The following is a 14,778-nucleotide window of genomic DNA, read 5'->3' on the forward strand; positions in this document are numbered from 1 at the left end:
TTAGATCTATGGAGATCATGGATGCACATTTTCCATTTGGGTGGAATCACCACCATCCCAACTGAACAGAACACCACACTTTCTAGGTTTGAATATTAAATTTATTGTAAATATATGTCAGTAAAATGCCGATTTATTCATATTTATAATTACTTTGTACAATAACAATTATTCAATACCAATTACTATAGGACAGGCTGCACCAAGTGGAGGTGACAATTTCAACAAATGACAAAATTTCACTCCCGATTCGGGCGAAAAGAGAAAGAGCATCACTTTTGTTCAACATATACATGAAGTTCAGAACCAAGAAAACTTTAAATTGATTGGCTGATGTCAGTTTTTTTGCTTTAATATTTAGGACAATTCATAATATTAACCCTTTACCCTTTTTTTCTCTCTAAATATCAGTTCCTGGCACAATCATTTTGACAAGTTGCAAACAACGGACTTTAGAAATATGTTGTATTACACATTCTCACACTTAATGCCAAAACTATTTGATTACCAAAAGTGAGCAACAGAGCAACAGTTCGAAGTCTTGCACCGACACAAAGCATGCTTCCCTTCACCATGTTAATTTACTGCTTACAGTCTTGGACAAATATTACATAACTAAAGTATCAAATTGGTATACATGTATTTAACCAACATTTCTTAATTGTGATCCAAAGGTATTTGGCACAACAATTATCAAATATGTAAACCGGTGGGGCCCACTACCTCTCCTTTTCTGTCAGCCCCCCCCCCCCCCCAACACACACAAAGAGGAGGTTCTTCACCCTTTACTATCCAACTTTCTAAATTGATTTAGCCTCAGAGATACATGGACGAAACTTTCACAAATACAACACAATATGGAGTTACTGAATGGAATGCACTAGCTGCTGTGTTGCTGTACATAGGGTGCTGAAGATACTCATCAGAAAGTGTACACCGAGAGTTTACAGACTGTTTGTGTACACTTTCCAATGCAGCTCTGCACTGCTCTCTATAAACTCTGTATCTACATTTTGGCCCGCAAGGCCATAACTCCTGCTGTAATTAATGATATTCTCTAACATTAACTTTTGATTGCCATCAACGATTTTTTTAACAGATATATCAGAACGGAGTTAGTTTTTTAGCTACTTCTTCAATACTGGTCTCTCTGGAGACAAAGGTGAACCCTCCATGGACTGAACCCATATTGGGTATTTACAGCTACACTTTCTACAGGACGTTATTCTGAACCCTGATATTCTCATCTACGTCTGCCTATGGAAAAATCTGGTATAAATATAATACACTTTTTATAAGCAAACCAAAACAATACACTACAGGCAGTGCTTGTGGACCACAAAATCCTGAAAAATCAGTCAGGAGTCATCTTACAGTGGAGTCAATGCCAAAACATTGGACCAAATTTGATAGTTCTTCAACAGTGTATAGATGGCTTCAGTTTCTCCTTCTTTATACTGAACATCCACACATTTCATTTGGCGATGCGTACCCCATCCCATTCAAAAAATCAAAACCGAACCAAAAAAATATTTTTACACTAGCATTTAATGCTTATTGATTGCATCAATGAAAACTATGGCAGATTTAAATTTGTAAATGAAGTTTAACTATGCAAAAGTCTTGATTTCCAAAATATTGCAGCAATTTTTTTTCTCTCACATTTGTGTGATGCTTTCAATTTGATTAGTTCATGACGGCACAAGTTGTTTGCAGAACAAAGAAGCACAAAGGTTAGATATCTATCGACTGCTTATAATGAAGAACAATCACACCAGTACCAAAGCAAGTTACAAATCGTTCCTCCCAACTAACAATTATCAGCTTTTTTCACATAAGATGAGGACACAAAATGTTTATGTTGCATTAGCAACCAAATTTCCAGAATAAACAGTAATTGAGTATAGAACTAATAAACCTTTTGAAACCATATTTTTATATAGAAGTACATTAAATGTACATATATCACGTACATCAACATCTATCTGTACTCTGTACATCACTCGTCTTTTTATATACATATATACACAATACATCATCGGAGAGAATCAAGCTTCTACAGCACATATTTAGCAGAATTGTATCCTTAACAGAGGTGATCGTCAAATTCTTGGGGTTTTTAAGCTTAAAGCAAAGCAAGTGTCCCAAAGGTAAAGCAAACAGGGCTCCCAATGGATGAAACAGCAGAAGTAGGATTTAGCAACACTGCCCTCTATACTCGGGCTCTCCAACTGTTTCAAAAAGAGATAACATCAAAATGGCACAACCTTTCTGGATATCTGAGGGTGTGTAGACCTGGGCCAAGTTGCCCAATCAGCATTTAAGAAACGAACAGCACAAGCTAAACTATACGTTTAATCTCCATCAGTAAGTATTACATTTACAATAGTAACGTAAGGACTTCAAGCCAACGTTTGAGCAATCGGGCCTGGCTGTTCTGCATTCACACACACGTCTCAGATAAAACAAAGTCAAAGTCTGGTGAATCGGGATCGTCTTTCCTTTCTGCACCACCAGAGGGGCTAGGCTCTTTTGGTTTTGCACCACGATTACTGAGAGATTGAGTACCACTTGGGTCAGAAGTTCTAGAGGCATTTGAAAATGAGCGACCCCTATGGATGGCACTCTTCGCTGTAGTAGGAGGGATTCTATTTACAATAGCAGCTGTTGGGGTGGGAGGGATCCTATTTACGATAACAGCAGCTGGGGTGGGAGGGCTCCTATCCATGGCAACAGCTGTTTTAGCAGCAGCAGTTGAACTGCCTGATGTTTTGGATGGTGCAGACACAGATGGTGATTGGCGATTGTCTAGCGGTTTCAAAGGCGATGGTGATTTTGCTCTTACTGCAACTGAAACCCGCTCGTTGAAATGAACATGTAAGGCATTAGGAGTTTTTGGACGCACAACCTGGGAAGATGATGGCAGTGGAATATCTGATACGGGAATGAATGCGATGTTCCTCGCATCCGCATTTTTCTCAGAGTCGGCAACTTCGGATCCTTCCGATTTTGATCTTGATTTCAGGCACGGTTTTGGTGACTTGGGCATCTTCATCAACGGACCGTCCTCAATTTTCCTCGTCTCTGCAGAGAGACGATTAGAAGCTGGGGTCTGAGGCGCACTATCACCGAACACAGATGAATCAGGGGAATTCCAACCTGGGATGACATGCGATTGCCAGTAAGACTGACCGCTATAACTCAATGATCGTTCTGCCGGAGGACTAGAGGTGGGTGGATCAAGACTCTTTCTCAGGTATCGACTACCACGACGAACGAACGAATGTGATTTCACAGGAGTATTTTTAATTGGAGTTGGTTTTGTCGGTGTCGGTGGCAGCTTTGCTCCACGATTCAATGAACCGTATGATGATATATTCCGTAGGGTTTGTTTTGTTGTGTCAACGACCTTGGTGGGTTCCGAATCCTTCACAGGTTCTGAAAATACACAGCAAACTAGAATTAGGAGGTATAGACGGTGGTGTCAACCTTCTTGAGGATCAACAGGATAGATGACAGCGTTGGTCGCTATAATTGGATTCGTCTCCCTGCAGAAGAAGAAGAAGTCCCACTTGTCAAGACAAACAAAGGATTTTCCATTATGTAAATTTTTCATCAAATCAATGAAGCAAGATGGTTTAAAATAAAAATGCCTGAAATTTTAATCTTTGAAAAACCTGCTCTAGTCTTGTATCTCAGACACCATCAACATTAGAGAGGTTCAGATTTTGACATAGAGCGAGAGCGAGGTGGCAATATGATGAGAGCTCACACGTTGCCTTCCATCAATAATGCCTCACACCTACAGCCACCTTGTTCTCAGGATCAAAACTGAACCTCACTGTTATAAACACAGACACAAGTATATCAAAGGTAGTTACTAACAGGCATGCTTCACATGGGGAAACTAAACTAGAGGAAGAAACAGGTAAACCCTTCAAGGACTCTGGCTATTTCAAGAAAATTACACGAAAAATTAAAATTAATTTACCTCCCTCTCCAAAAAGTCGACAAGCCCTCTAAGGGTATAGGATCTACTGAGGATGGACTGAGGGTTTGACATATCGCTAAGTTTTGCATTTCAACATAAAATGAGATACCAGGTAATTGATCTTATACGTCACATGACCAAAAGGTAATAGCTCTGTCTTTTGGAAATTATGTATCTCTCAAGAAACATTTCTCACAAGGTGAGACCTCGTCAAAAAACTTGGAAAAATTTATGATAACCTCCAAAGTAAAAAGCCTGAAGAATGCAAATTTAAGAGAATACAGAAAGACGTGTACATTCAATGATTTGTGGTGAATAATTGATGATCCCTAAGGACAACAATTTTCAGTCCCAGTGGTATCTTAGTTGACGATACTGAAGCGATTCTTTAAAGGTGTAAGGCAACTTTAGAACAGAAATAGGATAGGGCACTAAAACAATAAATACACTAGATACTAACCATCTAACAACGTCTCCTCAGACTTACTCAGGAGTTTACTGGGCGGGCTGGGTGAGTATTTGAATGGCACCATTCGCATTAACCAGTGCCCTTCTATTGAGCTGGCTGATGAGCCACTGGACGAACTCAACCCCACTAGGGAGCGCCGCTGGTAAAACAACATATAAGCATTCCGTGTGATGATCTGATCTTCCTGTAGGGGCGTAACCTTCGTGTCGTCGAATGAGTACCACTGGTCGTCGTATGGGTTTTTGCAGAAGGCTGTGGAGAAGATGAAAAGAAATATAAGATTTTGAATGCAATGGCAATTACACAAACACCCAAACATAAACATGATCCAAAAAAAGTGTCAGAAACTAATCTAATTTTTCAAATTAACTTTTGAAAGGTTTGCCAAGTGATGGTTTAAGGACTTTGATCAGTTTCATACTATCCACTGGAACCTGACAATCTGCAGAATGCTTATCATTACCTGTGTAATGTCCGCCAACCATGTTGCCATAGTGATTACAAACAGCGTACAAGTCATACACTGAGTCATCGTCCGTTGGTGTGGTCAACCGTTGTCGTCTCCATGGCGAGAATGACAGGTACATATCCATCATCTTCGAGTCCGTGCCCCTCTTTCCATTGTATTGGCTCATTTCGAGACCCTGCACAGGAAAACTCACAAGGTTGTTCAATTTGGTTCGCCGTGAACCAATCTGGAAAACAAGAAACTTGAAGTGAGAACCGAACTGGTACGAATCTGATTATCATCCAACCTGTCAATCATCAAGCAGAACATAATGAGACCAATGGACGGCTTTTACTTTTTGGTCGGTTTTGGTAAAGTACCTTTCTGAAACTCGCCACCACTATGCCGATCACTCACCTGCTTGAAACGTTTCAAGTGGATGACCAGAATATCAGGGAGTGACCACAGATTCAGGCTCTTGATAGTTCCCTGTTGCCTTCTCTGACATTTGGAACAAATCCACGAATCATCCGGGCCAAGCTGAAAAAAAATCATAGTTCTGAAAGATAACTGACCTGGAGAGACTAGCGCCCCATTCACTTTAACAGTGGACTCAGCAAGCAAGAGACACAGCACATTTTGCAGGTTTGTCCACTGATGACAAGAAAACAGATGAATTTTTATGTACGTTATTGGCTTGGTCATCGTAACTCCAATTGTAATTGTAACCACTAAGGCCTGTAAATATGACAAAGTGGTAAACCACCGAAGCTGATTACAGGCCTTTATAGGCAAGATCTTCCAGCATTTATGATCAGAGGTTATGTATCATTCCCCGAGAAGCCTTGCTGGCCAGGGTTGATTGAGTAGAATCTTGAAAGAGAAAAGCTACAACCCACCTTCTCTTCCTTCGTATACAGCTCGAAACATTCCTCAAGGGTGGAGAGGACTGGCGAGAGTTGCGACTGCTTGGCCTGTCGTACACTCACGTGCTCCTCTATGAAATCAGTCACATCTCCTAGCAACCTGAAAGTAAGAGAGAAGAAGACAATTGCTTGACCATCGCAGGCCGACTCCCCAGTTAAGATTGTTCTCGTTATGACGCCTGGGTGGCGAGAAGCTTTGAAGAGTTAGTTGCCTTGCTCAAGGACACAGCAATTCTAACATTCGCTGTTCTTCAGAGAAATCAAGCATTACATACTTCTGTTTCATTTCTGGATCCCACTCAGCGACCAACTTGATATGTGTCATCAAACCGTCAAACGTGCAGAAACTCAAAGCTCTGAAAACAAGAATAAAGATTCTAAGGGCTAATTTCAAATGGACAAATCATTTAGAATTTCTGATTTTAATTCTCGTGTCAGGTCTGCTGACAAGTAAAGACTCTGGCATCCACACGCCCTCTTCCCTAATGCAAATTTGGGCACACCCAATTTAATTTTGGTTACACCCTTGAAGGATACAGTGAGCATGCAATTGACAAGCCTGCATGGCATATCTTTTACTACGCATGATACGGTATTTTGACGTCATCTCGATATTCGCAACTCAAATGATTCCCAATCCCACCTATCAACTGCTTCTGTGTACAGCGGGCACTCAACATCTGTGGGAAGGTAGCATTTGCCTGATATATCATCAATCGCTTTCAGCTTCATGATTGCACCGATCTCTTGCTGCAGTATCCCTGGTTTCACCTGGTCCTTCATGTGCCGCAGGATGGCGTCTTCCACTTCCACGAAAGTGGAGTCGCGTGGGAGCTGCATCACTATTGGGTAGCCGAACCTTAAGTCAAATGGATATTATATTGTCTTTTTTGTCACGAAACTGATTATGTCATAAAATCATTTTACAGATTTGGCAGCTTTAAAAAAAAATTCAAATTCAAAGGTTCTGTCATTCGAACCTGGACTTGGCTCAAGTGATCAAGTTAGGAATCAGGAATCTCAAAAACGTTCATCATTGACGCATGTGGATTCACGGAATCTATTGTGTATACTTAGCTCCAGTTAGAGCTAGATTGTCATCCAATGATGTTCAGTACTTTTCTAATAGAACCTCTATTACATTATACTAACTTTCTACTCTTAGGACCGACACCAACTTTGTTCAGCAGGACGATGACGATATAATCTTGTTCTGGATACTGATTGGCCTTCAAAGTCTCAATGTACGGTACAGGCATTTGGATGGCAAATACGCCGTCTGTCTCATGGATGTCACTGAGAGGCTGGTTGTCCCGGAATGTCCGATGGAAACCGTCATAGCAGATCTCAGTTAACATAAGCTAAAGGAGTAGCAAAGAAAAAATAGCCTTTTTATGTCAGCGTTTGCTTGTCGAGGTAGTCTGGTTCATCCTTTTTTAAAGGGAGACAATAGGCAAGAGCAAAGTGGGGCAGATTAAGTTCAACAAAGTCACAAATAGGTGTCTCTGCTGTTACAAAGGTCATTAGTACCATTCATACTAGCCTGAGGCATATTTTATTCACCACGTCAATCCCGGCTTCATAACTGGTAGTCACTGGCAGACCACCAACTTGGTACTTGTACTAATACATGTACCTACTATAAGCCGCCTTGTAAAAGCAAAATTACATTTTATCACTCAGTATGAGGAAGATAACAGGGAATCTTAAAAGAATTTTCACTTAATTTTGTCTATCAAGTTACCATGCATGACATTAGAACTACTAACAGAAATAACATTGTCAAGTAGACAGGCCATGTACAGTGCATACACATTTATGATAAAGAGAATATTTCAGATGGAGGGTTAAAAAAAAGCACCCAGGGCAACCTCAGCATTTATCATGATTATGTCAATTTGTCCTCTTTGAAACTGCTTTTAGAAAGATAAATTTACATTCAGCACTTTAGCAGTACACTGACAGCATGACCAAGAACGTCTTCAGTTACGGTAAATGTCACCGATCGTTAAACGTGCACAATTCAGGAAGTTTGTTGACTTCTAATCCAACAGGAATCACGCCCAGTTTTTCTTCAACAAATGTACAGATGTTACATTTAGTGGAGTTACAATGCAATTTTTGAATTAGATATAAACCAATCCCTCAGGCCTGCCCAAAAGCTATGCGTATCTGAAAAAGGAACCAGGCCTAAAATGAAGTTCATCTCAAAAACTGGTTACCGACTGGTTATTGTTGATGTACTAACCTGTTTTGCTGGGATGCCTGTATCTTCTGCTAGCTTCGTTCGAAGATCCTTGACCCTATCCAGCCACTCCATCATGAGGCCAATCCGAACCTGCTTCGGTTGCGCGTCGAGGTAAACAACGGTGACAAACACGGGACGGTACTTTTTCTGAGGGATCGGCAGAGAGACGCAAAGGAAAGGGTCAAACGTGTTGCTCTCGCCCTCACAGCGTGGACAGTGGAGGGAGGAGCGGTACAACGCTTGGAAGAGATCATAGACAAAGCTGTTATTGTTACGCATGTGGTTGGCAAGGGCTTCCGCGGCCACGAGGTCATCTGAGCGACCATGACTACTCTGTAAAGGTAACAGGAAGACAAACATAACTCATGTACTCATGTAACAGTCAGCTATTCGAGGGGTATGGTGGCATCAAAATTGGCAGCTTGAAGCTGCCAACCCAATGTGTATTCTATAATCCAATTTGAACATTTTCGAACGATCATGTGCATCAGGTTTCTCAACGCTGATAGTGATAGTTCAGAAATGGTTTTTTTTGGCATAATCATAATTTAGACTAACTTTATTTGTGGTGTTATTTTTAAAGTGATGTTAAGGTTAAAGAACAGTCCGTTTCATCTCTAAAAAGGTAAATTATGTTGTCCTGGGTACTGCGGTGCATCATTTGAAATGTATTTCAGGTACCATATTCCTGACCCAGCAATGTATTATTCAACATGGCCTGATATGATGGTGTCAAGGCCTTGTAGATGACATGCACATTTATGTAGAACTCTGTTCACCAAGTACAAATGAACACAGAAAGTTTTTAATATTCTTCCGACAGCTGTTCAACATTTTATGATTCTCATTGAGCAGTGTTGATTAGCTTCTAATATCAACTTCAAATGTCACCCCAAAATCGAAACATTGGGTGGAAAAATTGACATGTTCAATCAAATAATGGAAAAACGCCAATTCACATATGACTCTATGACTCATCATACATATGTCATAAATTCATAAACTGGGAATTTTATCTCTCTATGGACGGTCATATCCAAAATTATCTGATGACCATAGTTTATCTTGTGCATTGCATTTGATGAATTTAGGTTTATAAACATTTTCATAGAACAATATGTTTACAAAGTGTATCATTTTTATTGATACATTCTATAGCGTCATGTTTACTTTCTTACTGAGAAGTGTGTCATGTTGTCATTTTCTCGGTCAAGCTTAAACAGGAACATAAATGAACAATGGATGGTTCTCGAGTCCATCATATGGCCGGGAATGAGGCCTGACATGCCTGAGCAATATTTATTTCAAATCAACAATGGATGATCATTTTTTCTGTTCATATTGATTATGACTGACACTGCATATTAGCTCAAGCAAAAACTTTTTTTAAATATTGATTTCTACAAATAATACTTTTTCAATTCTATCATGAAAATTCACAGTAAAATACATAAATAGGTCATTTTCAATGATGTGTCACCATCGCCAACAGTGTTTACCCTAGTTTTTGGTTTGAACATGATAGAATTATCGTCATGAGGTACATGTGCACCATCTTTTCCTGACCTGACATTGTCCCATTGACAGGAGACCTGAATGATCAGACAACCGTGAATTATGGGCTCAACATGCCCTACAGTCATGTGAAAGAATGTCTAAGGGGAGGTGCCAAACCATGAAATATCATGAACTCAATAAAAACTACTAATGCGTGAACTATTTAGTATCCCTATGATAAATTACTAATTTATGACCTCCGGGAAATCAAGCACCAACAGGAAAGGGATTGGCAATCAAGTCATTAACAAGGATGGGGCAGCAGCATGATTTGCCAGACATATTTTGGTAGCTAACCCCAGCCAAAATAATAAGGTCTCACACAGCTACATGTACAATTTACAAATCTACAGAGACATTGAGTTTCTCCTGTTTTTTTCAAAATGAATATTACAGTTATACAAAGACTGATTACTCAGCTATAAACAAAATTCATCTGAAACTCTGTACTTGAAGTATAGCATTGATGATTTTTTTACATTCCATTTCAAAGCAAATCGTTGTTTAATATTGCATCTGTAACTAAATGCAAATGCAACAATTCTCTATTTTTAAACTCATCAGATCCTAATCCAGGAAGTTGACATGTGGCAACAATTATAATTTTAAGAGTGAAAAACTGAAATCTGAATGTACTATTTTGACATGGGGTTGTTTGAAATTGGGCTGTGGGCAGTAGGATTGCTACTTCTACGACTGCAAACCAATATACCTTGTTAGCTCTGTACTTCTTCTTGGCGGCAGTATTGAGGTCTTCATGGACTTTATCCAATAACCACAAGAAGAACTCCTGAGCATCATGTTGGCCACCACCACGGTACTGACTTCCATACTTCCCAACCACACTCTTGAAATCACTGGATATCTCTGGCGTATACTGGCAGGACCACAGACTTTTTAACAACACTGCTAAATGTTCTGTAACCTCTCCTTTGGAACCAAACTTCTTTGCATTGGACTTGTCACCGCGGGAAATGTCTGCTTTGTACTGATCAGTGACAAAATATTCTGCTAGAATATCTGTATGCCCCAGACATTGCAAGACAGCATTCATGAAACAGGTATTTCCATGGTTTCTCAATCCTTCAATTCCTGGAACTTTGTTCCCATAAATGTTATTTAGAAGATTTTTTTTATGAACTGGACGGTTTGCAGCTGCTGTTTTCTTGGTAATACTAGGGCCTTTTTGATCTTCAAGGTGATCATCTTTTTGACTAGGACTTTCATCATCCCGTTGCAGCTTTTCTTTCATGCTACTGGATCGCCTCGGTCCATTTGACACAAAAGATCTCACAGCTTTATGCATGAAACTTCCAAATGTTCTCAGGCGATGCTTTTTTGAGCCCTTAATCTTCTTTTCACCTTTGGTATTAAAGTCAGAATCCAACTCTGAAGTACTGTTTCTGATGGCAGCATTTGACTTGTCAACAAATTTTGCAGGGCCAGATTTGTCATGTTTGTTTACGGAAGACCGGGAAGTAAGTGGACTTTCATCGCCATATAACTCCGCTTCATCGACCTCACAGTCCAAAATATCGCCATCCGAGGCGGTGCGCCTTCTGCCACCTACCACCCTGTGGCTCATCTTGGTGTTTCTGGTGATTTAATCACCTAAAATTTGGCTAAATCGACCAAAATTGGAGAGAAAATCGAAAATTTTGCACGGCTTGCAACCATCATTACGTTGCATTCTGGGTCGCTCTGAATTTTCCGAAGGAGATTCGGAGATTGTCCTGCTCACTGTCGCTGCCAACACAAGCCGCCATTTTAAATCTGCTTCACCAATTCGTGTGGATCACAGGTGCGTGAAGAAACTAAAATCATAGCAATCGAGTGGACCTGCTAGTTTCGTTACTCTTAAACTCCCTGAGCTGGGTAGTCTATACCCATATTCACACACGTTTCCGTCTCTTATATCGGTTTTGCATTGTTGATTGATTCGGACATCGTCACACCCCTGTGAAACATCCGGGGCCTCACGTTTCAAAAATGGCAGTCAGCTGGACAGGCAGAGAGAATATTATGCTTCAGTCAGCTTGGAGGATGGATCTTCGGCTGTTTCCGTGTATTCCGTGACCCTGAAATCGAGGTTGTTTACAACAGACCATGAGACACATGGCTATTTTTTGACTTCTGACTTGCTTGGCTGATTTGGCTGTTTATTTAGCCTGTTTATGTAATTATTTGTAAAATAAACAATCCCGAAAATGGTGCATGGTCATTTCTAGTTTTTAGTAATCCTGCTGTCACATGAATTACCGTCTCTTCTTTGATGAATACAGCAACTTTTCCTATTTTTGAGTGTTTTATGATTCTCATACACTGTCTGCTACTGACCTACTAGGCTTAGGCCCTATGTCTGTATTTTGCAGAGGATGAAGTCATACACCCAATGTCAGATCATTCATGCTATTGCCGTCATGACTATGAGGTTCTATGATCAATCGAAGACGACACGACACGCGAAGACGATACTTGCTCTTGAGTCTGACCTCTCCTTCCTTGTCGTGTACTTACCGTAGACCGTATCGCTGAAATTTCATTGTTGGCGTAGTAATGACATGACGTAATTGGCGTAATTACTCACGATGTGGCGATATGTCTTTTGACCTCAAAATAAAAACACTCGTCAACATTTCACGGTTTACAGTTGTTCTTTTTACCGAGGCACTGTTGCCGTATAAAAATGTTAATTAATTTATAGGTGTTATATCTAAGATGAATGTTTCCTCCTTTTCAGATCGCTTCGTAATTTTCAAGAGAAGTTTGTGCTCTCAGAGAAGTGAGGGTCAGTCGTCATGCCGACCTACAGAAGTAACAAAAATCGCCCTGGCACTGCTAACAGGCTTACCAAGTGCTACCACGGTCCTCCTAACACATACATACTGAGCAGTCCGATAGGGAACTTGGAGCTGGTGAGCTGTGCAAGAGGGATCCATACTCTTGGCCAAGTTGAGGGAATCACAGATGACACATTCCAACCAGATATTAGGTACTTGTCTGATCCTTTTGGTTGACCAGTACTGTTCTTAAAATCCTGTGGCCAGCAATGGCTATTGCAGCCAAGAGAGACTGTTTAGCTGAGGATCTTGGCACTTGGCTCTCAACTCGGTACCTTGAATTTGATAATCATATTTGATTAGAGTTTGACTACGGTAACCTTATGAAACTGAGAATAACTTGTGCCCCACCAGCAAATCCTTCAAGTCAGTTTTGTTTTATTCGCAGCATTCAAGTGCAGCTTATATCCCAACTCTACCCTGACAATGGATACACTTACAAACCAGTCCAAGCATGCATACAGTGGTTGAACAATTATTTCCAAAATCCTGTTGAAGCCAAACTGCAGTCACCGCCAACAATTTGCTTCATTCACACTAAAGAAGGTGAGCTGATTAAACTCTTTTTAGCTGTAAGCAGTGGCCATTTCTCTTATCAGTTGTTGCCCATTGATAATGGGGCATGGAGGATCATCTCAAACTTCCAGAGGTATTTGCTACGTTGTGGTCTTCCTTGTGGGCAAAGCAAGTGAACTGAGGGGTGGTCAACTTTAACTGTGATGAAGTCAAACTTTTGATGCTGCATTTGAGGCTTATTCTACATGCAGTTACATTTTTCAATTTCAGGATCATTCACAGAAAGAGTTTGGCAAACATTGGCAGAGAAGACGAAATATGGGAACACAGTGTCATACGCAGAACTAGCAGAAGTATGTGGAAGTGCCAAAGCATGTCGAAAAGTCGGTACAGCCATGAGAAACAACCCGGTTCAGTTGATTATACCGTGCCATCGAGTGATAAGGAGTAATGGGACATTCGGTGATTACTGTGCCGGTTCTCGAAATTCTGTGAAAACGTGGTTATTACAAATGGAGGATGTTATCAAGTCTTAGACCTAAACCCTGAAAGTGATTCTGCTGACATCTAAATAATGTTACCAGTTGTTGCCATTCCACATTCATGTTCAAAAAGTGTTTCAAAAACTGTCAAAAAGTGGATTGAAAATTAACATTTTGGTAAGCCTTCTATTGACAGTATTAGAAGTGACTTGCTGACTTTGGGGTTAAGGCTGTTAATTGGCATTTTCACTGCATTTAAAAATGTAAGGAGTTTCTTTGTTTAAATTAGGCTTGAAGATTGTATTTGAATGTCAAACACTGAAATGTAGAAGTTTCTAGTATTGTTGCATTTGGACAAGGGAGTGTCGACTTCAGGAACTGATCATTTCAAAAACTGTCAAAGAGAAGGTTGAACATTGCTATTTGTTCGTCAGACTCCTTTAGTTCAGACATGCCTTGTCTTGTTACTTTATTTGGATGGGTGAGTGACTCACATTTGGGGCTGAGAATATGTATCCATTTGAAATCATTGATACCCGTGTGGGTTTTTGTTTTGCAATATTTGAATCCACTTTGTTACCGGTACACTAAATTTGGTCCCTGCGAATGACCCTAACCACATGTGATACCATGGAATTTCCCTGATGTCAGGATCTGTTGAATTTTTGTGTTCAAAAGAAATTCATATATTTGTCTTCGATGTGCTGTCCAATTTCTGTCACATCCCTCCATCAGTTGATAGCAAAACTATTTACATCTATTGCATTGTATGCAACAGATTGCATTGTATACAACAGATTGCATTGTATGCAACAGAACAGTGTTGAGGTTGAGATTAGAACTTTCTGGCTGCAATCGTAATCAGGAATGCTGATCGATATTTCACTTATCACATGTGAATCTTGTTTGTTTAAAAAAGAAACAGAGCAGTATTGCATGAAATAGGATTGTTTCTTCTTTTTGTGAACTGAATCGGCAAAATTGCAGATGGCCCAAGGAGTCACTGTCACTGGATGTGTGTTACTATCCCTGGTTTGGTCTCCCTAGGCCCACAGAGGCAATAGTGCATTCAACAGAGCAGTATTGCATGAGATAGGATTGTTTCTTCTTTTTGTGAACTGAATCGGCAAAATTGCAGATGACCCAAGGAGTCACTGTCACTGGATGTGTGTTACTATCCCTGGTTTGGTCTCCCTTGGCCCACAGAGGCAATAGTGCATTCTTAATTTAATGAAGAAAATGTTTGAAGACAATTTAGATTTGTCCAAAACTGAGAACAGAAATGCAGTCTTTCCAAAAGA

The 14,778-nt window shown here is 40.2% G+C and overlaps 2 protein-coding genes across 2 annotated transcripts; one reads left to right on the forward strand and one right to left on the reverse strand.

The window, feature by feature from the left end:
* Positions 1-95: 95 nt before the first annotated feature.
* Positions 96-11,313, reverse strand: LOC135484402 (ubiquitin carboxyl-terminal hydrolase 31-like). Its single transcript, XM_064765819.1, has 10 exons — positions 10,352-11,313; positions 8,083-8,415; positions 6,987-7,195; positions 6,478-6,693; positions 6,110-6,190; positions 5,808-5,934; positions 5,326-5,448; positions 4,924-5,155; positions 4,452-4,712; positions 96-3,438 (listed from the first exon to the last, which is right to left on the reverse strand). Exons 1-10 carry the CDS (start codon positions 11,222-11,224, stop codon positions 2,444-2,446), a joined length of 3,450 nt encoding a protein of 1,149 aa, XP_064621889.1. The 5' UTR covers positions 11,225-11,313; the 3' UTR covers positions 96-2,443.
* A 410-nt stretch (positions 11,314-11,723) lies between these two features.
* Positions 11,724-14,419, forward strand: LOC135484421 (methylated-DNA--protein-cysteine methyltransferase-like). The gene is made up of 4 exons (XM_064765854.1): positions 11,724-11,815; positions 12,380-12,631; positions 12,868-13,025; positions 13,266-14,419. The coding sequence occupies exons 2-4, from the start codon at positions 12,438-12,440 to the stop codon at positions 13,529-13,531; spliced, it is 618 nt and encodes a 205-aa protein (XP_064621924.1). The 5' UTR covers positions 11,724-11,815; positions 12,380-12,437; the 3' UTR covers positions 13,532-14,419.
* The last annotated feature ends 359 nt before the right edge of the window (positions 14,420-14,778 follow it).

The sequence above is a fragment of the Lineus longissimus genome, chromosome 1 (genome assembly GCF_910592395.1).
Source record: "Lineus longissimus chromosome 1, tnLinLong1.2, whole genome shotgun sequence".
In the NCBI taxonomy this organism is placed as follows: Eukaryota; Metazoa; Nemertea; class Pilidiophora; order Heteronemertea; family Lineidae; genus Lineus; species Lineus longissimus.